We start from the raw sequence: 27,298 nt of genomic DNA on the forward strand, positions 1-27,298 counted from the left end.
TAATATAGGATTTTTTTTGTATTTTATCTTATTTCAAAATCGTAGACTTGGTAAAGATATTAAAGGTAAATAGAAGTCTTTTTCATAAGTTTGAACAATGTCCCTTGTTGCCTAAGATGAACAATTCTTAAGATGTTAAACCATCCTCTCAAAATTATTGGTAAATCAAATGAGCAGAAAATGATATGTATAAATAGGATTTCCAGGGAGACATCGTTGAGCCTTTATTGGGTTGCAAAGCTAACCAGAGCACGTGCATTTGAGGAATCAGAACCATTCCTGTCATTATCCTTTCCGATTTACTGACCTCAGAGCCTCCCGTGACCACCAGTTGATCCTATTAACGGACAAGATGACAAATTAGGGGTTAAGAACTAGTTGCAGAAATGAACCCTTCAGCATCTCTCATAGTGACAAGCAAAACCACAATAAAAGCGTGACTGTAATGTGATAAACTCAGACAAAGGTCAAACGACAGCAGGAATGTACTTTAGATCCTCAGTGGCAAGTCTGGTTTCAATTTGAAGTATATTCTCTCTGCCATGAACTGTCACATTTACTCTCCTCTGGCAGCGTGATTATCCCTGTTGTGAGCCGTGTCCTAAAAAACACTCACAATAAATAAATAAACATCTTCTGCCCAGCTGATGTCGTCTTGCAACAGCCTGTCTGTAAATATTGAAACCAATAAAGCTTTCTTTACTTTCCATCATAAAATTTGAATAATGAATTTGAATAGGCTCGATTAAAACATAAACAATACTAAAAACCAGACAAAATAACCTATTAGCTACATACATACATAACATTATGACAAAATGAATTTGATTTTAGAGCTCATCTTAACTGTATTAATTCAACTGAGTTTGGACTGATTAACTCAGTTAACAGCATTGCAAAGCGGATGAAATCCTTCTTCTCATGTTGTAACATATGTTATCATTTTAACCTCTTTAATAGCCCCAAAGTGCCCTCATTTAAACCTGTTTTAAAATATGCTGCAGGATTAAATTGCAACAAGAGAGTTACAGTATGTTAACGAAATGGAGGAAACCAGATGACACATGAAAGTGTCCGTCAGCAACCAAATAAATAAATTAAAAAGTGTTTTCTTTTCTTTTCTTACTTTTTACAACTTTTTCTGATTTGGAGTTTGTCTTTCTATCCAAAACATGTAATATTTTACCAAATCTCTAGCCTAAGAGAGAAACTTCAAGTGAGTGGGTATAGCTAGTTTGCCTGTCGGCCCTGCACCGTTCCTCTTAAACGTGATGTATGAATTACATGAAAAACTGCTACCTGGCATCATCTCGTTTTTGTTTTGTTTCTCATGATTTTTAGGAAACATTTATTTTATTTTGACTGTGATATGCAGCTATTCATTGTGGCTTATTGTTGATACCAAATTCAGTATATTTATAAAGTTTTGAAATGGGCATCACTAAGCCGTTCTTGATGACTACTGATGATCACCTTTTTAAGATTATGATGTTTTAGGCCATGAGCTTCAGTCTATTTTTGTATCTAAAAGTCTGTCCCTTATGTTGTTTGGATTTCGTTCAAATTCGTCATGATACGTTAATCGCCTTTTTGTAGAAGATTTGCTCTTTTTGCCTTTTTTTCCAGTACTCAAAAAGGTTTAATTAATGCACCAAGTTTTCCAAAGGGAAATGCTAAATACATTGATCCAGCTTTCACTTCACATGGTGCTGTATATGTGATTTAATGCGCCTTCTTAACATTGGCCTCCCGCCTGACAGTCCTCAGGTTAATGGTGTGAAAACAGGGACCTGCTTCTCTCAACCTGTTAAGGGGTAATTGGCCAACAGTTTCTTTTAATAGCTGTCTGCCACAGAGACTGCAGAGGCCTTCTAAACTGTGTACAAAATAATTGGTAGAGCACAAACAAGTGCTTGAGTTAACCCAAACAAATATGTTTTGAATCTTAGAGAGGTGAGCTTATCATAAATGTTTTTGTTCTTCTCTCTATATTGCAGGTTATTCGTCTGTGCACACAAGAGGGGCCTGGCAGAGTGACCAAGATGAGACCATATAATGATGCTGGCCTCTAAAAACAAAAGCACAAGCCGAGCTGAAGGGCTGAAATCTTCTTTGGGCCATCACCATAAGTTCGCTGCAGGAAAATCTCAATGAAACAAACTGAAGAAAGAGACCCATCGTTTTTCTGACTGGTACATGGGGACAATATCCTGCGTCATACATTCGTCAATGTTGAGAAGACTACTAAAAGCATTGCGTCTGGCCGTGAGGACAGCTGAGCATCCAGCTGAGTCTCTGACAGGATTGTATCAGCGGTACTGAAACAGCAGTGGCATCGCCTTTTCTCTTGGTCCTTTTACATGACTCTCAGAGAAGCACCAATGGCCTGCAGCTTAGGCATGGTGATGAGTGCCTTGTTTTGGTCCGTAGCCATTGTATATTTGACTCATGTTGGTGGAGTCAATGGAGACTGCTGGTTAATTGAAGGTGAAAAGGGCTTTGTATGGCTTGCAATTTGTAGCCAAAACCAACCACCATATGAGGCCATTCCACAGCACATCAACAGCACCATTGTGGACCTTCGTCTGAATGAGAACAAAATAAAAAGTATCCATTATTCTGCCCTTAGTCGCTTTGCCAACTTGACTTACCTGAACCTGACCAAGAATGAAATTTCCTATATAGAGGATGGGGCCTTTTCTGCTCAGTTTAACTTACAAGTCCTTCAGATGGGCTTCAACAAACTGCGAAACCTGACAGAGGGGATTCTCCGGGGTCTAGGAAAGCTGCAGTACCTCTACCTCCAGGCAAACCTGATTGAGACTGTGACACCTAATGCCTTTTGGGAATGCCCCAACATAGAGAACATCGATCTCTCCATGAACCGAATCCAGCAGCTAGATGGCTCCACATTTACAAGTTTAAACAAGCTCACCACCTGTGAGTTGTACACCAATCCTTTCAACTGCTCATGTGAGTTGTTGGGATTTGTAAAATGGCTGTCGGTATTCCCAAACCGGACGAATGAGCGGATGGTCTGCGACTCGCCACCTGGTGTTTCAGGTTATAGTTTACTGAGCCAGAATCCTAACAATCCAACATATCGAAACGCACTTCACATGCTCACCACAGTGTGCACCGATGACTATGTGACGCCATTTATCCCTGTGTCCATTGAGTCTACGACGCTACCACCTGACTCAACGGTATGTGGGATGGAAGACTGCCCTTCAGGTACGGAACCAGAAGATATTACTGTGAGTACACCTGAAAGCGATTTGCAAGTTACCCCTCTGATGAAATTGAAGCAAGTAACAAACACAGGGGCCACAATCACCGTTCAGATCCCTCATCCTTACAAGAAGATGTACATCCTGGTTCTTTACAACAACAGCTTTTTCACAGATATTCAAAACCTGAAAGAAATAAGAGAGGACATTGAGCTAAAGAACCTGAAACCCCAGACAAACTACACATACTGTGTTGCTTCGATACGCAATTCCCTTAGACACAACCACACTTGTTTGACGGTCTCCACCGGCACTAGGACTGGAAAAGACCGAGTGGTAAACAACGCAACAGCTACTCACTACATAATGACAATTTTAGGCTGCCTCTTCAGCATGGTAATTTTTCTTGGGATAGTTTACTATTGCCTGCGAAGAAAGCGACAGCAAGATGAAAAGCACAAAAAAGCAACCAGTCTGAAGAAAAATATAATGGAACTCAAGTATGGACAAGAGCTTGAGGGTGGGACTATTTCTCGAATGTCACAGAAGCAGTTGTTGGCAGGGGATAGCATGTCGCGAATGCCATACTTGCCATCTGCAGGTGAAATGGAACAGTACAAATTTCAGGAGATAAGCGATACGCCTAAAATGGTTAAAGGAAATTACATGGATGTGCGAAGTATGGAACATCATGAGCGCAGGGAGTGCGATATGGGAATGGCTGGGAATAGTCAGGGGTCAGTGGCAGAGATTTCTACCATTGCAAAAGAGGTGGATAAAGTCAATCAGATAATTAACAACTGTATAGATGCTCTTAAGTCAGAGTCCACCTCTTTTCAAGGGGTTAAATCTGGGGCAGTGTCCACTGCAGAGCCCCAGCTTGTATTAATATCGGAGCATCCACAGAGTAATCCCGGCCTTCTATCTCCAGTGTATAGAGATAGAGATAGTTACCATCACTCTCTGCAGAGGCATCGGGCCGCTGATGTTTCTCCAAAGAGACCCAGTACTGCCACGGGAGGGCCCATGCGAAGCCCCAGGCCTTATCGCTCTGAATCCAAGTACATAGAGAAAACCTCCCCGACTGGAGACACCATCCTCACTGTAACACCTGCTTCCGCCATCCTGAGGGCTGAGGCAGAGAAGATCCGCCAGTACAGTGACCATCGGCACTCGTATCCCGATGCTCAGATAGAGGAGCTCGAAGGACCCGATAGCCACAAGTTGTTGGAGCCTCTCAGTCACTCCCGCTCCAGAGACTTGGCATATTCCCAGATGCCATCTCAGTATCACAATCTAAGTTACTCCTCCAGTCCTGAATACTACTGCAAACCTTCACACAGCATCTGGGAGCGATTCAAACTCCACCGGAAACGGCATAAAGATGAGGAGTACATGGCTGCGGGGCATGCACTGCGTAAGAAAGTCCAGTTTGCAAAGGATGAGGACCTGCATGACATTTTAGACTACTGGAAAGGTGTTTCTGCCCAACATAAATCATAACCCATTTAGGTGTTTTTAAAATGGACCTCACATTTCAGAAATGACAGAAGAACCTTATCTGATCTAGATCATGGGATTATTCCATAATATAATCCACTACTCACTCATATGTATCACATTCTCTTTTGACTATGAAGAAAGTGTGGCGAAGATTCTTTAAATTTGTCACATTATGTAAAGCATTCATCAGAAAAAATATATATATATATTGCAAATTAATATAATATATGTTACAGTGGATAATAGGTTTTTGGGTATCGCATGGCCAAGTCCTGTGACAGTGGATTTGCTGTTGTGTAATATGAAACTATTATATAAAGGTACTGAAACCTCAACATTTTTTGAGAACTCTCTGGACCCATTCAAACTGTTTTTTCTTCCCTTCCTACCATATATTTAATTCAAAACTGTGTGTACAGATATGGATTTCTATATTTGCAATGTTTGCTGTGTAAATGGTGAAGTGTCAGTGGATGAATCAGGTTTATCAAACGAATTGCTGTTCAATTAGATTGTCTGGATTGCGGAAGAAAGGCAAGTCCTGTTTTAAAATATTTGAAGCATTTGTCATTTAAACCATCACCACGTGTTAATTATTCTTTTTTTCGTTACTTAGGCTCTTACATGATTCACACTGTGCAGTATTCACTTGGTTGAATCCCAACAGACTTTCCGCAGGCAAAACTGGAGTCCAGATCACTATTTGGTGAACGTCTACGTGATAAGTTTCACAAACCATTTGTATTTTTAGTACCAAAGTAGAAAGAGCTGAAATGTTTACAATATTCATGCGTGATCTGTGGATCATATGAACATACACAAGTTAAATCCATGCAGTTTTATTTTATTTGCCACTTCCCTAGAGGACACAATTGGGAAACAAACGTATCCATGCTAAAGGATATGTTGCAGTATGAAAACCTGCTATCAATCACGTATACTTCAAAGGGAAGACGAGTGTGCTTTGTCCCTTGTTGCTTCAGTACACAGACAGCTGTTCTGCCCTGCAGGGGAGCCCGATGGATGAATGTAATCGATACATATTCTGATCTGTCTATGGCAGCTTCTATGTATATTTTCAAGGAAACATTTATTTCATGCTATGAATGTGTGTGTTTGTGTGTGCGTGTGGGTTTTTTTGTGTTTCTTCAATATTTCTTCCAGTGTATTATATTGCATAATGCGTGATCAAATAAAAGGAGGAAAGTAGTTTATTATTCAGACGGGCCTTGTTGCTTGCTGAAAAGTTTAATGTTATTTTTATCTGCTTAGGCTGTTAAATCTTTTTGTATATTATGAAAGCTAAGTACCAGGCAAATATCAACATGCTAGTTTAAATTTGAGAATGTGAAACTGAATCCTCTGACTTACTGGCTGTGATTTTGTATATCCTGTTTTTTGTTTGTTTTTTTTTTGGGGGGGGGGGGTCCTGTTTTCTTTTTTCTTTTTTTTTTAAAGGTTATAAACAGTATAAAATGAAATCCTTTTTGCTTGGTAAAATGTTCATGTATTTTATTCCAAACAGGCTCATAATGATTCATCACATATTTATGACTGAGTAATAAACAAGTACTCTCTTACTAATTGAAACAATTGTTATGATGTTCGAATGCACCATTCCCATTGGATTTGGTTTAATTTATGTATTTATTAATTTTTAAAGCATTTTTTATAATTAAAGGATGGATAAGCGATTCTACAAACTCCCTACAAGAGAGAACCTTTTTAAACAATCAGTTAATATCTCGTTATCATTTTCCAGCTGCACATCTCTCAAGTAAACAATAAAAAAACATTAAACTAATACTAATGAACTCTGTTCATTGAATTTTTTTTGTTCAAATATAAATAGATCTGATATAATCCAAAAAATTGCTTACCCTGCCTGAGTTCAACGTGACGCTTGTCAATTTTAATGGTCATGATTGTAAAATATAATTACAGAATTGCTTGAGGAAATAACTGGCAACAAATAGGCTATTTTACAGGTCTTCCTACCTTATTTCTTCTAATATCTGAACAGGTGCTTTTCATCGCTAAACGTTGGTTGCAACAACTCTGCAAAGGTGACACTACAACACGATTTAAAGTGCACCAGTTAATCTTTTCATTATGAAACTTTCAGAATCTGTTTTACATCGTCTCTAGATGATGCTTCAGCAAAAATATCAGCTGGGCGTTTTTTCCTGTAAGACAGGGGAAAACGTTATTGCTTCGTCTTGTTCTTGCTACATCTTTACGAAGGAAGCTTCACCTGTCACCACACCTGCACATTTTACTTTAGTGGTTAAACTGTCACGTATGACCAGCGCATTTTGAGTGTCTGGTCCCCCTCTTTATGTTTAGTGTCTATTGAAAGTATAACTTCAGATATTTATTCACCCATTTCAATTTTTTTCTTTGTCAAAATATTGTGTCCATCTCATTTAAATGTGTCATGATGCTGTTATTTTTCATTAATGTGAAATGAAACATTCATGAGCCTGATGTGAATCTCTTACGTAAGCACCTTGTTAAGTGTTAACTGGGTTGTCTGACTTAATATTTCAACGGCCTTAAGATTTTGGGATTTGTGTACAAGTGTAAATTTCCTTTTAATTTTATCTCCTCTGTTGATACTGTTGTTGGGCCTCCATTTGTTATTTTTATAAAAGCATTTCAGTATCTTCTCAGAGCTGTCAGGGTTCTAGTTCATTTAGCTATTTAGCAACCTGTTTTTATACTGCATATTGTAGCACTTATGTGTCTATTAAGAGTTTAAAGTGTTGAGAAAAACCTTTAGAAAGATCAAGTCGTCGTTCAAGTGCATCAAAAACAAACAAGAGCACAAAAATGTGTTTTTTAAATTTATTTCTTAATGCTATGTTATCTGCTTTCAGACAAAGTACTGTGAAATAAAGTCAAGGGTGCACATACAGTCTACACGCGGTCTATTTATGTTGGGTTTTTATGTTAGTGGTGCTATAAAGCTGCTCTTACTTGTGGTCATCCACCACCAGCGCTGAGAGTGTCCTCTGCCCTCTTTTCCTTTCAAATGTGATCCCTTCTGGCTCCAAAAAGGACAAGACAGCGATGGATATGTACAAAACTCAAGGCGTCAACACACTTACCCTAAAACAAATGGCTGACATCACACTATCTCATCCACCTTGTGTAAATGTTTGGATTCACATACTTTAACCTGAAGAAGTACATCAGATTTGTCCTCCCCTGAGGTTGGATGTCAAATATAGCTACAGAAACCAAGACCATTGTTTGAACAAGTACTGTATGTAACGATGTTTACTTCTGCTGCAAAGTTGGACATTTTAACATGGAGGTATTGTAAATGGAGATTTTTGAAGGCCTCCCCTAATGGTCAGTAAAGTAGTTGCATTTTTTTTGGCAGACTAGCAAGCTGGACGTAGCCCCTTGGCTACACTAAATACTAATTTTACTGTTATTTACGTCCCTGTTTTATTTTAATACACATTTAAAACAGACAAAAATAGCATTGTTCGCTTTTTTTTTATTACTAAATCTCACATGCAGTCTTGCTGTGATTTATCATTGGAAAAAAATTCCTAGCGGCAGCAACACCCAGTCCATTGTTTGCAAAGTGACTTTCCTTTGAGCGTCCTTGTGTTTTCTGACTTTGCAACCGTCTCGGGTGTGACATTATTCCCAATTCCAACCTCTGTGTTAAATGAAACACAGTGTAACAATCAGAATCAGAATAAAATACAAGCCGTGAGGATTTATGGATTTATAACTTTCAGTTTTGAAGCCTTGATCTTAGCATTTCCCTTCTTAGAAGAGTTTGCTATTCTCTTCTAATCTCTTCTAGGAAGTGATTGGTATTTGTCCATTTCTCAGCACTGGCTAGTGTTAGTGGGCCCCCGAGTTCGCACACTAACTCATCAAAAACTCACATTCATTTTGATATTAGAATAAATGTTAATTTACCTTATCAACCGAACGCACTTTAGGTGCATTGTGAACATGCTTTATAATCATAAAATTGGGTATTATATTGGAAACCAATTATGAAATAAGGATTTACTTCCAGAAAAACTGGATTTTAGAACTGCTCGATGATATATTCATTGAATAATTCAATTACAGAGTCATTATTACCTATTACTCAGTCAAAGAACCAATGTATGTCAATCAAGTCAACTGCAGGAGAAAACTGCATTGAGGCTATAATTGTATGAATATTTTTTATAAAACAATCAATACCTTGTTGAGAGGGGGTGAAATGTGCTAATAAAAACCTAATGCTATATTGCTAAAATACTTTATATCGTCTCACTATTCCATGGGAACAGTTGAATACAGATCTACGTGATGCAACACCAGGCAGATAGCGGTCCACTTTAAAACCGCAGCTTTGCTTGTGCATGAAAAATTTAATTTGTTTACACATTGTTCAGACTTTTTAGCTCTGATGTATTTGTCGTCACCCAGCAAATCCAGAAGTCACGGAGAGAGCGTTCACTATGATGAAGAACACTGTTGTAGAAGCTAGGATGATGTCAGACCTTGGAATTGTAAAACTACTTAAAAAAGAAGATTGTGATGCTAAAACAGTGAAATAATATCAAAATACTATAATAATGGAGCATTTACTTCTTTTTAATGATTTCTGACATTTCTCAGTATTTTAGTTACCATATCTGAACATCTTAAGGTGTTGAGCTCCCGCCAAATCACAGATTGCGTAATTATTCTAACTGCCAGAAGGAGGGCAAGCAGGTTGTCCACTAATGTAAAGCTGCCCGGAAAAATCACCTCATCTCTTTTCATGTTCGTCACGCTTGTCAGATTCATTTTGAAATAAATGTTCCATCCTGTAGATGTGTTTCCATGTGCACCTAGTCATAAATGTAATGTGATTAAGGTAACAATGACGGTAAGGACTGAGTATTCAACCCCATTCACAATGCCAGTTTGTTCCACTCCTGTAGCACCATTATTCCCCCCAGCTGTGCTTTGTGAATAACAGAGGCAGAAACGGGTGGAGTAATGGTTCTGACCCTGTTACTGCCCTGGTCTGAATTGGGAGGTAGAAGTAGAGGCTGTGACCAGGCCGAATGAGTGCTGTGTGAATTAACAATGTGTAAAAGTGGAACTGGAGCACACAGGTGGATGTGAACTCAGGGGGAGGTGAGAGATGGCCCAGACAAAACCACCAGGTTTCAAACACAGTGCTCAGTGAGGTAGACATGTGAACAAGCTGCATTTTCAACTTTGCATCTCAAATCTGGCCCCAACCTACTCAGCGAATCCTGATGGGGGCTCCTCCAGGCCAGCTTCTACCTCCAAAGGTGCTCTACCATCGTCAGTCCAGCAGTGATGGGGAGACTGAAGCCCGGATAACTGTGCGCCCTATGAGATCAACCGGGTAGAAACTTTATTGTACCGGTGGGTTTTCAGTCCATTGTTTTATTCAGTAAAGCAGCTTTTGACCTGAGACTTGGGGACTTTTTGTTGACTGTGAAGCAAAGTTAAAGGAGCATGAGGCTCCTTTTAAGAAATGAGACTCTCTAGCGCCACCCTTCGCCACAACGGCCGTTGGGGGTACTGCAGCCAACAGCGAAGCCGGCACGGGAGAACGGGGAGAACACGCATGCAGCGTCATGTGACGTCACATCCGCAGGACAGCGCGGGAAATTCGGGCCCACAATTGCAGCACATTTTGCAGTACACAGCCTGTTCAAGGCAACGGAGAGATACGCTAGAGCAGTGGTTCCCAACCTTTTTTCCTTGGAGCCCCCCCTACTTGTGTCTAAGACCAGCCGGGCCCCCCGACCCGTACGTACTAGCACCAAAATAGTCTTTAATTGAAAAAATAACATTAATTATGTTTTTTTGATACATTTCTCTTCGGTTTACTCTGTATACATATGACTTTGTTTTTCTTCAATGTCACTAATGTATAAAATACGCACAAAAGGACAAAAAAGGACATAAAAATATTTCTGAAAAAGGTCTCTTTTAATATGAGACCAACATTTTTTAAAATTTTTCCTTTAACAACCTGTCGGAGTAGATTAAATGTTGAGTAATGATATAATAATAAGGAATGAAATCATTTCCTGTGTTTTGTCACCAGTGTATAAAAAACACTGCATAATTTCAAAGCAGACAAAGTTTCGCGCTCCCCCAGAGATCTCTGGCGCCCCCCCAGGGGGGGCCCGGACCCCAGGTTGGGAGACACTGCGCTAGAGGGCTAATTCGTTTTGGTTTGGAACGCTTCATCTGACATTATTACTAGAAAACTTAAAACGTATACAAATTTTTTTCATAAATCCTGCCTCATGCTCCTTTAAGGAATATTTGTATCTTCTTGGAATCATTGAAAATGCACAGCTGAGGAGAGAAAGCAAAGTAAAGAGGGAATCTCCCTTTTAAGTATTCTCAGCAGAATTAGGTGTTTTCATTTACAGTGCATTTCAGAGTAAACAAAAATCTAAGAAACATGAAATAGTTTGTAGGGCGTGTATCTTCCAGGCTGTTTGTTATTGCGTCAAAACCCACAATCATTGAAAGATCGGGTCATTTGCCTCGAAAGAGTTTGACTTTGGTGAGCCTCAAACTGCACAATGTGCTGCAACTGTGCTTTTCTGCGGTTCAGTCATCCAAATCATTGACATGGGAGACTTCATTTCAGTGTCTTTTTGTACAGCAGGTCCACACTTTTCAAAGATGGTCAGTGGGCTTTATACGCTCCGTTGAACACTGCTCAGTTTGGGAGAAAACGCTGTTGCAAGTTATCGCTGGGGTCTAAGGTGGATTTGGAGTTCACTAGCTTCGATAGCCGAGAACATGTTTGAAAGTTTCACGAGTTTGGTAAGTGTTGTTACAGCATAGTTGCAGATGTAATAGGTAACAAAAACTGAAATCCGATGTTTCAGAACCATGTCTCTTAGTTCATTTATATTTTCGTTATTTGGCAAGTTACTGGAAAGGATTTTACATGACAGAGAGTTAAAGAGACTCCATCAACTGCTGCTTCCTCCATGCACAATCAGGGAACTGCTCATGACTGCTTTCCTCTAAAATGCACTGAAATTCAACAACGCAGCAACGACCAAAGATTTGCTTCACTCACCACAGTCATCAATAGTTTGTTTACAGTGCTGCTTTTTCTGTCTTTCCATCCCAATTTACTTATTTGCCTTGCCCGGAGGGACAAGCATGGGGAGAGACTGCTGAAGGCGCCGGCTTCGATTTGTGACTCACATCACTAAACAAAAGAAGAAGGCATTAAGGCAGAAAAGATCCAGACTCCACCCATCATTTCTCACATATCCGTGACACCGTGGAAGCACCGACAGAGTTGCACCGGTGTTGTTTGGTAAGAATTGTTGATTACAATTCAAATCATATCAATAATGATAAAGTACCTTTGTCAATATGATTCAATGAAACATCTACTTGTTTATTTGATTGACCTCTCCAAAATATGGTTTCCTACCTCTGCATGTCAATTTTTCTAAGAGAAACAAATGAAGTCATGCATATTTTATAGACATCAAAATTATTGTTTCCAACTCAAATCTTGTCCTGTCTGTGACAATAAAATGCAGATGTTTAATAGATTCTGGCAAATGTTGATCTACTGCCTTGTACTGACTATATTTGAGTAAAAAAAAAGAAGTAAAATTCGAGTCTCCATGGGGCTACATCTGCCAAGTTAAACAAACTTGATCCCTTAAGCACATAAAAGTGCAGTTCCTCGGCTGACAGCTTGGGACGGACTCCAAAAGCGAGTCCATCTCCACTGACCCCCCGAGTTAAAATGTCCAACTTCGCAGCAGAAATAAACCCATTTACAACCTGGTTCAACAACCAGCTTTCATCTCCAGTTACATTTTATTTGGGGAACAACTAGGAGAGAGCTGTAAAAGGACATCGAAGGCACTCATACCATAGATCAACGTCAGTAAGCGGAAAAAATGTGGCATCTTGGAGACAAATGTAAGGATCACACGCAAAAGCTGATGAGGAGAAAAGTTACCGGGAATGCTACCAAGGGGTCAACAGCAAAACTGGAGGAACCACAGGAACTCCTGGTACTCCTCACATGTAACTACCATCTCTTATAATCTGCACAACTCTGGGCTGTGGGGGAGGGGTGGCCAGATGGAGGCCATTTATAACAAAGAAAGACTGGGCAAACCTGTCTGAATTATACCAGAAAATCTATTCAGTCACCTTAAACCATGTGGGAAAATGTGGTTTAATTTCAAAAGGCCAGGGAACACCTACTGACACCAAACAGTATGTAGTATTAGGGTAGTATTATGCTTTGGGGCCTCTTCTCTTCATCAGGGCCAGCGGTTCTTGTCCTGATAGATGGGGAAATTAAGAGGTCTAAATACCAAAATATTTTGGCACAGCTAAACGTGAAAAGGAATTTCACAAAACAACATGACAATGACCCAAAGCACACATAAAAAATCAACCAAGACATGTCTTCAGAAAGTCAAATCCAAGTAACGGCCGGCGAGAGCCAGGACCTCAATCCCTTCAAAAACCTATAAATGCACCAGAAAAATCTCGCACACAGCAGACACACTCAGTTCAGGAGGCAAAGCAAAAGTAATGCTCACCATGGGGGATGTTTGCTACAAGTCACAGCTGGCACTTTCATGAAACTTTTGTAAATCATTTTGGTCTGTTTTCAACATTTTTCACCACAATTTTCAGGCAAATTTTTTTTCCCCAAAAATGGTGGCTGAGAAAAAAGATCTACGACAGAGACGAGTGCAGATATTAGAGCAAAGGGCTTCACTTCAGACGCACTGACAACACAGTGCAGTGGCTCAGAGCCACGGAGTCAGCGGGCCTCCCCAACATTTTCTATCCTGAAACAACAGATGTGTATGATCACAGAAACAAGGTGGTCTACTGCATAAATGCATTGAGCCTATACTTGCATAAACTGGGAATTGCCCCACAGATTCAACCCCTCCTGGGAAAAGTGGCCTTTACAGAGGAAGAGATGGATAACATGAGAATTGAACTGGACAAGTATGGCATTCAGATGCCAGACTTTAGTAAAATTGGTCTTCCCGCAGTTCGAATTATCTTGAGCTTTTTTTCAAAGACAACATGGATACAAATTGGCAACTCTAAACGCATGACATTAATAGAGATTTATTCACAAAGACCTAATGCTCTGATAAAGGCAAAAGGTGCCTCCACAAGAATAGTAAGAGGAAGGGGTGTGCAGACGTGTGCAAGTGAGTGGTGGGATGTTTTCTTTTATTTCAAATATCACCAATTAACCCCCCCTTATATATTTGTTGTTAGTTTTGTATTTATATTTCAAAGACATGCCGTTTCAGAAGTGCATATACCTTTGACATTGTTAAAAGATGTAGGATAGCACCCACATACACGTTAGTTAAGTGAAAAATGAACCACCAAAGGAAAGAAAATTCAGCTTACAGTATGATCAATTGCTTTTTTACACACAAGTCCCCTTCCTGTCATCTGTTTCATGAAATTTAGTCAAGGAGACCCTCTTTCTCAGGACATGGCGGAGTGCATTAATCAGCTGGGTGCAGAGCTCCGAGGCTCTGAGTTTAAAGTATCTGAAGAAGAGAGACGCCAGCGTTCCTTGGCTCTTGTCAAATTCTGTGTCTAATAGGATACGGTTGATTGACTCTGAAGAAGAGAGCATCTACAGTTGGCTGTAAAATGAGATTTGCTTCAAAGATTAAAGCTCAAATAGCTGGTATAATTAAGCGACTGAGCTCGTATAAAGCTGCTTTAGAGGGAGATGAAACTAAAGAACTAAGATGGAGCTAATGAACTACAGGTGAAGGCATTGACCAGCGGCTTCTTGGAAGAAAATACATTTCACAAAAGTTATAAGTTGAAAGTTATACTTTTTATGGTTTGGCTCCATAGAGATCCTAGTAAATACATGAAACATTACAGCAATCTGGGTTGTGTCAAAATAAAAATGAAAATTTATTTTTTGGTGTTAATATTGGAGATCAATATATAGATTTCAGAGGGTTTGATGGTGGATAAATACACTCCAGTAACGTTGAATGCCATTTTAATAGGGAAGGTTGTCCATAACCTGTCAAAACAAAAATTTCACTGAAGCTGCAACCCTTGAGAAAAATGTACACAGATTTCTTGGCCCATCCTGGCCAGTGCATTCTGTCACCATGTCAGGGAATGTAGGACCTAAAGGCAGGAGTCTGAGGCGGCAGCAGCTCCAAACAAAAGTGGTTTATTAAACAAAAGTGCTGCATAGGCAGGTATCTGAAGCCAAAATAAAAGAAGTAATTTACTTGAAAAACAAAGAAAAGTAAAAAAAAAATAAAAATGAACCGGGCATGGAACCATACAGAAAGGCAGAAAGACGGATGTCGAGAAGCAGAAGTGGAAACAGTCTGGTAGGAACACAGGAAGAAACACTACAGACCAGTAGTGAGGAGAGACATGAAAAAGACATGATGAGATACAGGCGCAATGGACAACTGTGCACTGCTGTTTGCTTGTAATATACCTGCCAGAAATACATTTAACCTATCCTCTGTCCAAAAAAAGTCCCATCCAAGTCTCCTTTTGCTATATTTGTCTCACAGCTGAAACAACATGACTAATCCACTTGTTCTATAAGCCTTAAATACCGCTTGTTGTCACAGTGATCGATGACAAACATGGCTCATTAAGGATCAGCTTTCAGTTTAGTTGAATGATAAAGATAAAACTGACTGCCTTTGTGAACAATGATAACTCTTTCTCATTTGTTATCAGGGCTGCTAATACATTAGATAACAGCTCTGCTTTCACAGGTTCTCTCAGACATGTCTGACCCCTGCCTGAGCCAGAATACACCCATCGACCGCCAGGAGGAGGCTGCATCTGTTTCATGGGAGGTGTACAAGAAGGTAACCGTTGTTTTCCAAAAAGAGCATCACAGATAGACAGAAACTGGCTAGAAAACAAAAAGTAGACAAAGACTATGGATAAGATGTGTAAACAATGCACGCGCATGAAAACGTGTTTTCCTGAACATAATTGGTATTTATAAAGAGATAATGTGCAGTGAGACTGTGTGCAGCTCATATATTTGGCAGACCATGTGTGCAGATGTTTTTAGAGACATTTAAATCTGATATAATGGAATAAAAAATTAGAAAAAGGCAACATCGTCAGACAGAAACCAAATAACTTAACTACCTAACTACTACTTAATGATGAACTTGACAGTATCACAGTGATTTTATTGTCATGATTATTAATTCCAGGTGGGAGTTGGAGCCACCAATGCTGCCTTGTGTTGTAGCTTCTGCTCACAACCTTTAAACATAGATATTCTAGGTGCACTCAAGGGATGGAGGGGGCCATGCTGCCATCACCGCCTTTTCCAGATGATACGGTCCTTTTGTGTGGACGAATTGTGGGCTACCCACAAACTATGGGTAGCCACCAAAAGAACAAGTTTACAAATACAAGCAGCTGAAATGATGTTCCTCTGCAGGGTTGCTTGACCCTCCCTTCCAGATACTGTCAGAGGTGGACAGAGTACTCGACCCCAGTCATTGAGTAAGAGTAGAAATACTACTGGTCAAAATTTACTCCGTGACAAGTAAAAGTAGCTCCACATCAGTAAATTACTATATTTTTTCTAAATTAATTTAAGGATCTTTTAACTCTTGTTTCTGAGAATTAACTCTTTGAAACCAACTGCACTGATGTGCTGCTTTTAGAACCACAATGTTATATAAAACCTGCAGAAACACCAAAAAGAAAGCAAAATCGAGTCCGGCTCATTATCAGACTCAGACGACTCAGCGGATTGTCTTTCTTCTCCTGACGCAGGCGTAGCCATTGTTGCGGCTATGTCTTGACTTGTTGCCGGTCTGTCTTGACAAACGCAGGCTACTTTGGCGGTATCGTTTTGAGGAGGCTTGACGTATTTCCGCTTTACGTACATCCCAGTGGAGAGCGTGCACTGTGATAGGTCTCCTCCTTTGACAAAAACAGCTTGAAAACCAGACCTGAAAGTAACGAGTACTTTTCAGCCTTCCTAGAAATTTACTCGAGTAAAAGTAAAAATATTTGTCTTGGAAATGTATTCAAGTAAGAGTAATAAGTACCAAAGAAATCTAATACTCAAGTAAAGTACAAATCCTCTGGATATGTACTTAAGTACAGTACTCAAGTAAATTTACTCTGTTACTGTCCACCACTGGATACTGCACGGTGAGAGGTTCAGTCGTCTAAAGAGGTAGAGTAGAGTCACTGGTCCTCAACATTGAGAGGAGCCAACTGCGCTGGGTCGGGCATCTGGTTAGGATGATGCCTGGTTGCATGAGGAGGTGCCTGGGGAAAGGTTTAGTTTTTTCTAATATAGGCAATGAGATTGTATCTTTGTAAATAGCTCTTTTTACTGGTATTTAAATATTGATGTTTCCTATAGAAGAACCTAAAATAGTGTGTTAACTTTTTTAATTTCTCTCTTTTAAAAAAAGATTTAACCAAATAGCAAATTAAAACGATGTTAATTGGAGCGAAAACAAAAGCTGTAATCGATGTGCAGGGAATTAGATTAACATGACCAATGTTGCAGCTCCCCAAAGTAATGCATTAGATGACCCTTCAGCACAAATACAGAATTTTATTCAAATGTATTGGCACTTCAAAAAAGGGTCTGAGTAATTCCTTCTCAGTCATTTATCAGCAGCTGTTTCCCATGTAGCTATGGTACATGACGGATTGTGCTAACCGCTATGGCTTATAGCCCAAGAGGGAGCACTGTGAGTGTATCTATCTTGTCTCTACCAAAGGTGTTGAAGCCTGTGATCAACGAGCACCTCTATGTTGATGGTCTGAAACTCCTCCGTCTTGTTAGAAGAGTCTTTTGTTGATGGATGATGGTGGAGCCGAAGAGGCCCGGATCCCACTCATTAATACCCAGCGCGGCAGCTCGAGACAAAAGGCCCGGTGAGTGCCGAGCAGCGCCGGAGAACGATGCTACCTGTGCGGATGCATGTCAGAGAGACCGCGAGTCAACGCTGCTGCCGGTGAAGAGACGTGGAGCGACTGGGTGTGCTACACGCAGAACGGGGGAGTCTGAACAGCTCATTATGAAATGAAAGTGAGTGCAAATCAAAGTGTCTGCACGCACTACAAAGAAGAAGCCGTGCCCACACAGACCACATGACTTTTGTTCATAGAAGTTTTGCCTTTGGCTTTAATGAGACTGTCTCTTTCCATCTTCTTTGGTGCTCTTATTTTTTTTCCCTTCCAAACGCAGACTCGTCTGTTCTTAGAGGACTACAAATGAAAGGAGGCTGAAGAAAAATAAAAGAAATCATCTCTTTTTTCTTTGTAGAAGATGAAAAGCTCTTAGGCTTTAATTAATTCCTCCTTGTCGCTTTATGAATTTGCTTACCACTTAAAATCTGAGGGAAGGACTCTCTTGCACTGGATCAGTGCATTTCCTTTCAACGTAATGAAAATGCTAAATATTTGCCTTTTTTTCCAATTAAAAAAATTAAACTGCTGAGATACAGTGGTGTTTCTGGGAGGTTTTTCCACCCCTCCTTTGGAAGAAGAGTCAAATTATAATAAGTAAACAATAAATAACAGTGAGTGACAATTAAACCCTGAATTTGTTATAAAAAGTAAATATTTGTGGGCAGCTGGAAAAACCAGACTATTCATGTCTGTCATTTAACAAAAGCAGCACAAGGCCTGTGTAACAAGACATAGATAAATCTCCAGTGAGTCCCTGATGGTGCTCAGGCTCAAGGAATGTGATATGATATCAAGTTAGAGAGCTGGGTGTTCTTCAGCTTCCTCCCACAGTCCCAAAACATGCTGGTCCCACAGCAGAGAGGGTGCGCTTGTTTGTCTATATTTGGCCCTGCAGTGGACTGGCCATCCATCCTCCTTTCTGTTGTCCCTACCAAAGCAAGAAAAAGGAGCACTACCAGAGGTGGGATCGCACTCGACCGGGCCCCTACGACTAGTTGCTGCTCGTTGGCTCTGCTAACCCGCCGTGCTCGGGGCTCCCTCGTCTGTCAGAGCGTTCGGTAACTGTGGATATCCTGGCAAAGTTAATAGGTTTGAAAGGGAGCAGCCCAACGTGGAGGGTGGCTCAACTGGCCATTGTGGATGCTGCCAGGACGTGTGGCAGACGAGCTGGACGCCGTCCTCAGGTTAGCCCAGAGAGCGGCTTTCAGGCATGTGACTACTAGTGTCAGCTGCTTAGCTTCGTCATCAGAACCTTCCAGGCCAACCCAGAGCCAGCTGTAGTGGTCCATTTGAACAATTATCAGCACAGTTACACATGTTATCTTAGTACAAGAATGATCATGTTCTGTTGTCAATTTGCAGCTCAGAAGTCTGGTTAGATAAAAGTGCTGAGGGCTAAGTAGATGATCATTAGCATTGTAGCCATCACTCAGAATCCCCTGATGATGCACTGGTTTGTGGCGTTAAAGAGGTTTAACTGATGAGGTACATAAAAAGTAATGCTGTCAAGCGATTGAAAAAATTGAACGATTAATTAACTAATATTTGTAATTAATTAATCTAATTAATCTCTTTTTTAATCTCACCTAAAAGTTGCTGAGAAAAGCATTTAACTTGAGGCACTTTCCTTTGAATTTATTACATTATTGTGGCAGATCAAAAGATTGATGTATAACACAAAAAAGTGGCTTTATAAAGTAATGTATTTATTTTCTTAACAGACTTGAACAGATGCAGTAGCCATTTACATCCACTTGGCAAAAACATCCTCTCGGTCGCAGACGTGCTCATGTGTGTTGGCGTTCTCCTTGAGTTTAGTTTGGGGAAGAGCGTTGCTGTGATAACATCGTTGCTGCTAACGTTAGCTGTGGCTGCGCTCGCGACCGTGTGTATTGCGTTTATGTGGCTAAACTTGAGCGGCTTCGGTGGTCAGCAAAGTCCTTTCCACAAAGAACACATATCACTCTACCTTTATCAATGGTGCCGTCGGGGCGTTTTAGTAATGTAAATTCCCCATTCAATGGACCGACAACTTTCACATGCTCCTCCATTCGCAAACAGAAAGAGTAAAGTTAGAGATTAAAAAATAGATTAAGCGATTAAAAAATATAACAAGCTATATATGCCTGTAATTAATTAATCGCAATTGACATGCTAATTCGACACCCCTAATAAAAATATGTGCCCATACATTGTCAAGATGCTTATTTCTGCTGTAAAGAGCATGTTAACATGGGGGTAACTGGAAACTTTTTAGAGCCAAACCACAGTGGTCAGTTGAGGAACAAAATACTCCCTACTTTCAGAATCTCTGCAGACTAAAAAGCTGGATATACACCCGTGCCCATGGGACTTTTATCCATCTCAGCAGAAAGATACGGCAGCAAAGGGATGAATAAGACAGACAGCTATTTGATCAGATCATAATGTCTCCTGTTAAGACTCAACACGCGTCACTCAAAGCTCTCAAAGAAAACTGCACGGGGAAAAGATTGCAGGAACCCTGCAGAGGTCTTTGCTGAAACTGGAGAGAAGCCCAGCAACGGAAACAAAAAACAGAAACATCACTGACTCTGCACTTCAGAGACTTTTCCACTCGTCACAGTGAACATCACCTCAAAGCAGCAGCAGCAAAACGTCCTTTCTGACAAGAAAAAAAGAGAGAGTCTTGTTTAATCTGGTAAAAAAAGATACGTGGTCTTAAGCAAATGTTTGTGTTTGGCTTCAGTTTGACCGGCCTCATCTCCTGAGGCAGAGTCAGAAAGCACCTGCGTGACTTTTGACTCTGCTTCAAAAGTTTATCTCTGGCTCAATAAACATCTGTGGAAAGTTATTTGACCCCTTCCATGTGGAGAAACTGTTGTTATGAAACACTAAAGAATCGGCCTGTACTCTGCTTGAGGGAAGGAGGGCCAGTGGCCAGCGTTTGCTTTGTGTCTCTGTACTAACAAACTATTTAGAGGATGCCTGACTCCAATGCAACTCCCTATTTCGGTCTTCTTTTCTCTTCTCCTTTTCAATAGACATTTCATTTTATTCATTTTATGAGAAATGCAATCGACCTCTTAAAATCTAACTGGGTATTAAGGATTCATTCAGCCATCTCTATGGTAACATATCCATGGCTTTGAGCGGTTTTCCTTCAGAAGCCGGAACATTGAAGCTGAATGGGGATTTCTTTAGATTTAAAAAAGGGGGTCTTGAGTGGCAATAGGAAAATCCAAGCTGAGGTCAGTCATGAAACTCAGAGGCTGCCTACTATTAGTCAAGTAAGACAGTCTGAATGTTAAAAGCAATTGAATGAAAATGTTCCTTAAGACACATTAGCAGACCTCACTTACATGTAACTGAAACTGTCCTTTCTCTATTTTTCTTGAGCAAGGTTGAGAGCAAGAATGAGGCAAAGCAAGCAAATGACTGTCTTCCCTGATTTAATGCTTTACTTCGGGGCTGTCTGCACTTGGACTTTTGAACACCACAGTTGTAACTGTAATTGTTAGAAAGAAAAGGCCAAGTTTGAATGCCACCTTTAAATATATGTCAGAGCAATCTGTAGCAGTCTGCACTCTGGCATGCACGGAAACTGACGTGGTCGGGGAAGACCCGGTGGAGAAAAGTGTAAACCCAGCTGAGACTGAGCTTAAGGTAACTAACCTATACAAAGGGATAAAAAAAATGCTTAATGCACATGACCAGGAAGACAAAGAAGTGTGGGCAACTGCTCAGTGAGTATTAGCAGAGGACTCAGAGACAGTGGTGGTCGGAGCAGGTTATCGGCAACACCAAGAAGAAGAAAATGCGTGCATATACAACCCTGTTTCCCGTGATGTATTGGACATCAATCTAATGTGGCTGGATCTAATTTAACACATTTTCAATATAGTGCAATATGCAGCAAGGATTTTAAGTTGATTTGCATCTTTAAACCGATCAGTTTATCCTGCTCTCACAAGGGATTGATCTGCAAATGTTCGCTGCAAAGTGGAGGCTACAGGGTTGTACACTTAGGAGATTTTCCTTTATCGTACTTAAGTAATTACTAAGCTTTGAAGGTATAATGTGTCCGAAGCCAACAAAGAAGAGCCCTAGATATGACAAATGAGTAGCAATGGTCATCTGGTGTCCACTTTAACCACAAGAGTCAGTTTCTTGGGATTGTATTCCTGCAAACCTTGTGAAAGTCCATCTGCCTTGCTGAGAGGAGCAGCATGGTAGCGACACAACTCGCCCCTGTGGTTTAATTTCGTACAGAAACATAACCACGGAGGCTGTTGTGGAGAAGAAGAAAACAGTCCACCAGTGCTTTTTTTTCTCCATAAAAAGGAAGAGATATCTCGAGCAAAGCCCAGAGCAGAACAGAGGATGAAACTAGACATACTTAAAAGGGAGTGATACTACGTTATGAGACCCAGCGTGAGCTACTCAAGGCCACTCTGCTTTTACGGAGTCCACACATGATAGCCGCTGCAGAGCAGCAATTCTGAGAGGCCAAGTAATTATCTGGCCCAACAAAGGTGGTGGAGAGGTCTTAGTGGTATTTAACAATCCTATTCAGTTCTATAATGCTGAATGTTCATTGAGAAAAGCCTTTTTAGGAGTTTTTCTCTTTTCAGATTAATATAACTGAAACTTTCCTGTATAAAAGACAGCACATCCATATTTTAAATGCCATATCACTGAAATTAAAAGAATTTCAATGTGTTGTTAAAACAAAAACAATGGGCCAAGGACCTTAGACTCTTAGATAACCACTTGGTTGTTTTTAAACCAAAGCATTAGCCAATTCTGTGAAAATGCAATGCTTTTCTTCCGCATGTCTAAGATATATTTGACGTATCTTTCAGATAAAGGAAAATAAAAGTATTTAGAATGAGCCCGAACAAGGTTCCGTACATTATTATCCGCTAAAATGTGGGTGGCTGTGCTTGAACGAAGCAGTAATCATGTATTATTCATGTGGTAATTTCATAGGGCTTCACTTGAGATAATGCAATGAGAATATATTGGCACTGTGATGGTACCCTAGCCACTACTTACACCGTAGAGCGATATTTGATCATGATCAGTTGACTTGTTTGCTTTTGTACACATGCACATAAATCTGCTGATCCCCTAGTGCTGGAGGCATGCCAAAACAACAACAACAAAAAAAGCACGTCAGCAAAAGACAGTGTCCCTACTACTGCCGAGTAGATGGAGATGCATTTAACATGTTTATGAGGCAGGGACTCATATAACAGACTGTGAAAAGTAGCTCCCTGTATCCACGAGAAATCTGCATTTCATTTTAAGCTGCATTTAATTGAGGAACCAGATAACCTTGAAAGGCATGACTTTAGATGGTTTTACATTCTGAGCAGGAATTGAAACTAGATCTTGAGAACGATGTTTCGCCTGGTGAGTTTTCACTCTGTCACATTTCATTTGTACTTTTGTCCGTGCTGGTAATTCACCACAACACTGTCCTCATTGTGGTTCCTTATAATTTTAAAATCCTCCAATCATTTTCTATTCTTTCTTTCCTTGAACTAGGGATAAACTTCCTGATTTTCTGATTGCAAAGGCACTTTTGATTTTCATGGAGAGGCACTGACGCACACTGCAGCACTTGAATGTGTTTTTCAAGATTAAAGTTGATGGAATGTGTCACTGATTGTCCTCATAGTCATATAATGGTAAAATGACTTATTCTGTCGCCGTCAAACTTAAAATCCTTGTATCTTGTGTTCTGCATGGCTGTCTTTTTAAATACTTCAATTAACAATCTTCCATTTTCCCTCTTTTTTTTAAACATAAAAATTTAAACCAATGAAGAACATTTGATTTTCAGAGCTGTCGCTAATACAGAAATAGGGAAAAATTGCACTTCCTCAACTAACCACTAGGGGCTGGCTCTAAAAGTGACTCAATGTCCGTTTATCGTTTATTCCAGACTGTAAAAAAACAATGGACAAAGCATTCGGTCACGCGACTCATTGGTTTCTGAAAAAAAAAAAATGTATCTTCGTGTGGGATGCAGCCATGTTCCTCTGGAAGCCGACGGGGACAAACCCACACACATCTCAATCAACGTTAACGTTGCCCACCAGCTCTTTCAGCAGATCTCCGCCGTAAATTCTCCAACGCTGCTGGCAGACAGAATATACCATTTAATCTTTTCTTGGTGGTGAAATTAAAAAAAATATTGTCACGTTTGGCCGAGGCTGGGTTCGTTGAAACGGCTGTTTGCTTAATTGATGCATAACTAGCAGCATGTTTTTATTGAGGTCCTTTGCATCTACGGCAACAGCTACAGTAGCTATCATCCCTCTAGCTCCTTATAGGTAGGTCCCACTGGGAGTAGCAGTATGGTGGTCCGCTTTTTCAGTTCCTATGAAGGGAGTTTCAAAGGCAGAGCACTTGCTAATGCTTCATTTTCTTTTTTTTTTTAAACTTTGTTTATTAAGATTTTCAGGTTTTTATAAAGACAAGTACAAAAAACAAAGACAAAAAAAACAAGATTGTGGTCAACCACTAGGTGGAGGCAGAACATGCATGAACTGTAATATAAAACATGGTATGTACGATAAATAAAATGATACCCTCAGCAAAATGTAAAGTCAAAAATAATAACAGCAAAACAAACAACAAAGAAGGAGACAAGAAAAGGAAAATAAAAACAAAACAGGTAGGCACTGTCACACATGACGCATGGAGATCAGAAGAAATGAAGCATGGCGGTTTTGAAGTTGGTAGACAGGATTAAACGATTATGGGACTGCAGACAACTGAATATTTTCTTTAATGTGCTTCTGGAAAGGGTTCCACAATCTGGAAAAGGTTTGAGCAGAGCCTCTCAAGGAATGCTTTATTTTCTCTAGCTTCAAAAAATAGAGTAAATCCCTTATCCAATGATTAAAGGTGGGTGGGTGTGCCTCCTTCCATTTAAATAAAATTAATCGTCTGGCGAGCAGAGTAGCGAAAGCAACGCAGTCAGCCTCTGCCTTTGAAAGAACGATCGTGTCGGGGGGAACGCCGAAGATGGCTATGGATGGGCACGGAGAAATTAATTTCTTAAGGCAATCAGAAATTGTTCTAAAAATGAGAGACCAAAATTCTTCAAGTTCAACACATGACCAGAACATGTGCGCATGAGTGGCAGGCATTAACTTGCAGCGATTGCAAGTTGAACTCACATCTGGAAAGATTTTTGACATCTTTAGTCTAGTCCAATGGGTCCGATGTACGATTTTGCATTGCATTAAGCCATGCCTGGCGCAGATAGATGACGTATGGACTCTCTGTAAGACGGACTGCCAGAGCTCCTCTGTAAAAACCTCACCAATGTCAGATTCCCAGTCTCCTTTTAAGGAGAGATAGGAGGAGTACTGCACCTGAGAAAGCCTGCTGTATAGAGTGGATATGAGACCTCTAAGAGTCGGTGGGCGCTCTAATAGGGCATCACACGGGTTGCATGGAGGCAAAGAAGGAAACTGCGGAAGCGTTTTGCGTAGAAAGTCTCGTACTTGCAGAAAACGAAAGAAATTTGTTTTGGGCAGGCTGAATTTAGAGCAGAGTTGTTCAAAAGATGAAAAAACGTCATCTGAGTAAAGATCGTGAAAGGTCTTGATACCCAAATTCTGCCACTCTGTGAAAGTATTATCGGATAAGGAGGGTTTAAAAGCATGGTTGGAGCGAATAGGGGATTTGAGCGAAAATGATATCCAGCCAAAGTGTCGTCGTATCTGTGTCCAGATCCTCATAGTTGATTTCACTATTTTATTCTTAGTGACTCCTGTGAGGGATGTAGTGACAGAGGAGTAAACCAAGGCCGGCAAAGATGAAGGCTGACATGACAGAGATTCGAGAGTGTGCCATGAAGGAGCATCAGCACCAGGGTCTTCATACAGCCAATGCACAATCGGACGGATATTAGATGCCCAGTAATACGCTAGAAAGTTTGGCGCAGCCATGCCTCCTTTACATTTTGGATGCTGCAAAACAGTTTTCCTAATTCGGGGGGCTCCGCCATTCCAAATGAAAGAGGAAATAATAGCATCGAGCCTGCGGAAAAATGATTTGGGGATGAATATAGGAACACATTGAAAGAGATACGTGAATTTAGGGAGAATATTCATCCGTACTGAGTTGATACGACCTGCAGCAGAGAGAGGTAAAGACCTCCAGCGTTTAAGAGTAAGTTCCGTCTGAGCTATTAGGGGAAGAAAATTAGCAGAGAGGAGCTTAGAAAACTTATCTGTAACACAAACACCTAGATACACAAACTTATCCGTGACCCTAAAGGGTAGAGAAGTGAATGGGAACTGACGCGCAGCCTCGTTAATTGGAAATAATTCGCTCTTCTGCAAATTCAGTTTATGGCCCGAAAGAGCATGAAATTGTTCTAGGATGCTAAAAACATGAGGTAGAGAGTTGGCAGGGTCTGAGATGTACAGGAGCATATCATCAGCATAAAGTGAAACTTTCTGCTCCACACCCTCCCTACGGATACCCGCAATTAGTGTGTTATGACGAAGTGCCAGAGACAGGGGTTCGATGGCAAGAGCAAAAAGCAATGGTGAAAGGGGGCATCCCTGTCTCGTGCCGCGACCTACGCAAAAGTAACTAGAAGAAGTGTTGTTGGTGCGAACTGATGCGGCTGGAGATGTGTATAATAGCCGAATCCAAGACACAAACTTTTCGCCAAAGCCAAATCTTTCAAGGGTATAAAATAAGAACCTCCATTCTACCCTATCAAAAGCCTTTTCGGCATCTAAGGAAACTAACAATTCAGGGGTAGAGGAGGTTGAAGTGTTATAAATAATGTTGAACAGCCGTCTCACATTGTAAAAAGAAAATCTATCTTTAATGAAGCCGGACTGATCTGCGGATATGATGTTCGGTAGAACTCTCTCTAAGCGGTGGGCAAGAATCTTCGCAAGGATCTTCACATCAACATTTAATAAAGAAATTGGACGATAAGAACCGCAGCAGTGAGGGTCCTTGTTCTTCTTAAGGAGTAGGGAGATTTGGGCATCACGTAGCGTCCTAGGTAAAATGTCAGCATCAAGGGATTCATTATACATGTTAAGAAGGAGAGGCGACAGCTTTATAGAAAATGTTTTAAAAAATTCGACGGGAAAACCATCAGGCCCGGGACTTTTGCCACTTTGCATAGCTGTGATCGCATCAATCACCTCTCTCAAAGTGATTGGACTGTCAAGAGCTGCAACAGTATCAGCTGCCACTACTGGTATAGGAAAATTTTCAAAAAACTTGTGCAAATCTTCGAGACTGGGGTTTTGCTCCGAAGTGTATAGTGATACATAAAAGTTCCGGAAGGCGTTGTTTATTTCAAGAGGGTCACGGGTTAGGCCAGTGCTTGTGCTAATTTCTGGGATAAGACGTGAGGCAGACGATTGTCTGAGCTGGTGAGCTAGCAGTCTGCTCGGCTTTTCACCATATTCGTAAAAGTTGTGCCTAGACCTAATAAGCATGTCTTCTGCCTCTGTAGTAGAAAGGTTATCAAACTCTGACTTAAGAAGAAGTATCTCCTTATAGAGATCAGGTGATGGAGAGCGAACATG

At 40.5% G+C, this 27,298-nt stretch overlaps 1 protein-coding gene across 1 annotated transcript in view; it reads left to right on the forward strand.

Moving 5' to 3' along the window:
* The window catches only part of elfn1a (extracellular leucine-rich repeat and fibronectin type III domain containing 1a), an 83,319-nt gene extending 75,664 nt beyond the window's left edge, over positions 1-7,655 (forward strand). The window contains exon 3 of the mRNA XM_061712336.1: positions 1,998-7,655. Within this exon, the coding sequence (XP_061568320.1) occupies positions 2,361-4,733 (2,373 nt within the window). The 5' untranslated portion in view covers positions 1,998-2,360 and the 3' untranslated portion in view covers positions 4,734-7,655. The remainder of the gene's footprint in view (positions 1-1,997) is intronic.
* The last annotated feature ends 19,643 nt before the right edge of the window (positions 7,656-27,298 follow it).

This window comes from Cololabis saira, chromosome 21 (genome assembly GCF_033807715.1).
Source record: "Cololabis saira isolate AMF1-May2022 chromosome 21, fColSai1.1, whole genome shotgun sequence".
In the NCBI taxonomy this organism is placed as follows: domain Eukaryota; kingdom Metazoa; phylum Chordata; class Actinopteri; order Beloniformes; family Belonidae; genus Cololabis; species Cololabis saira.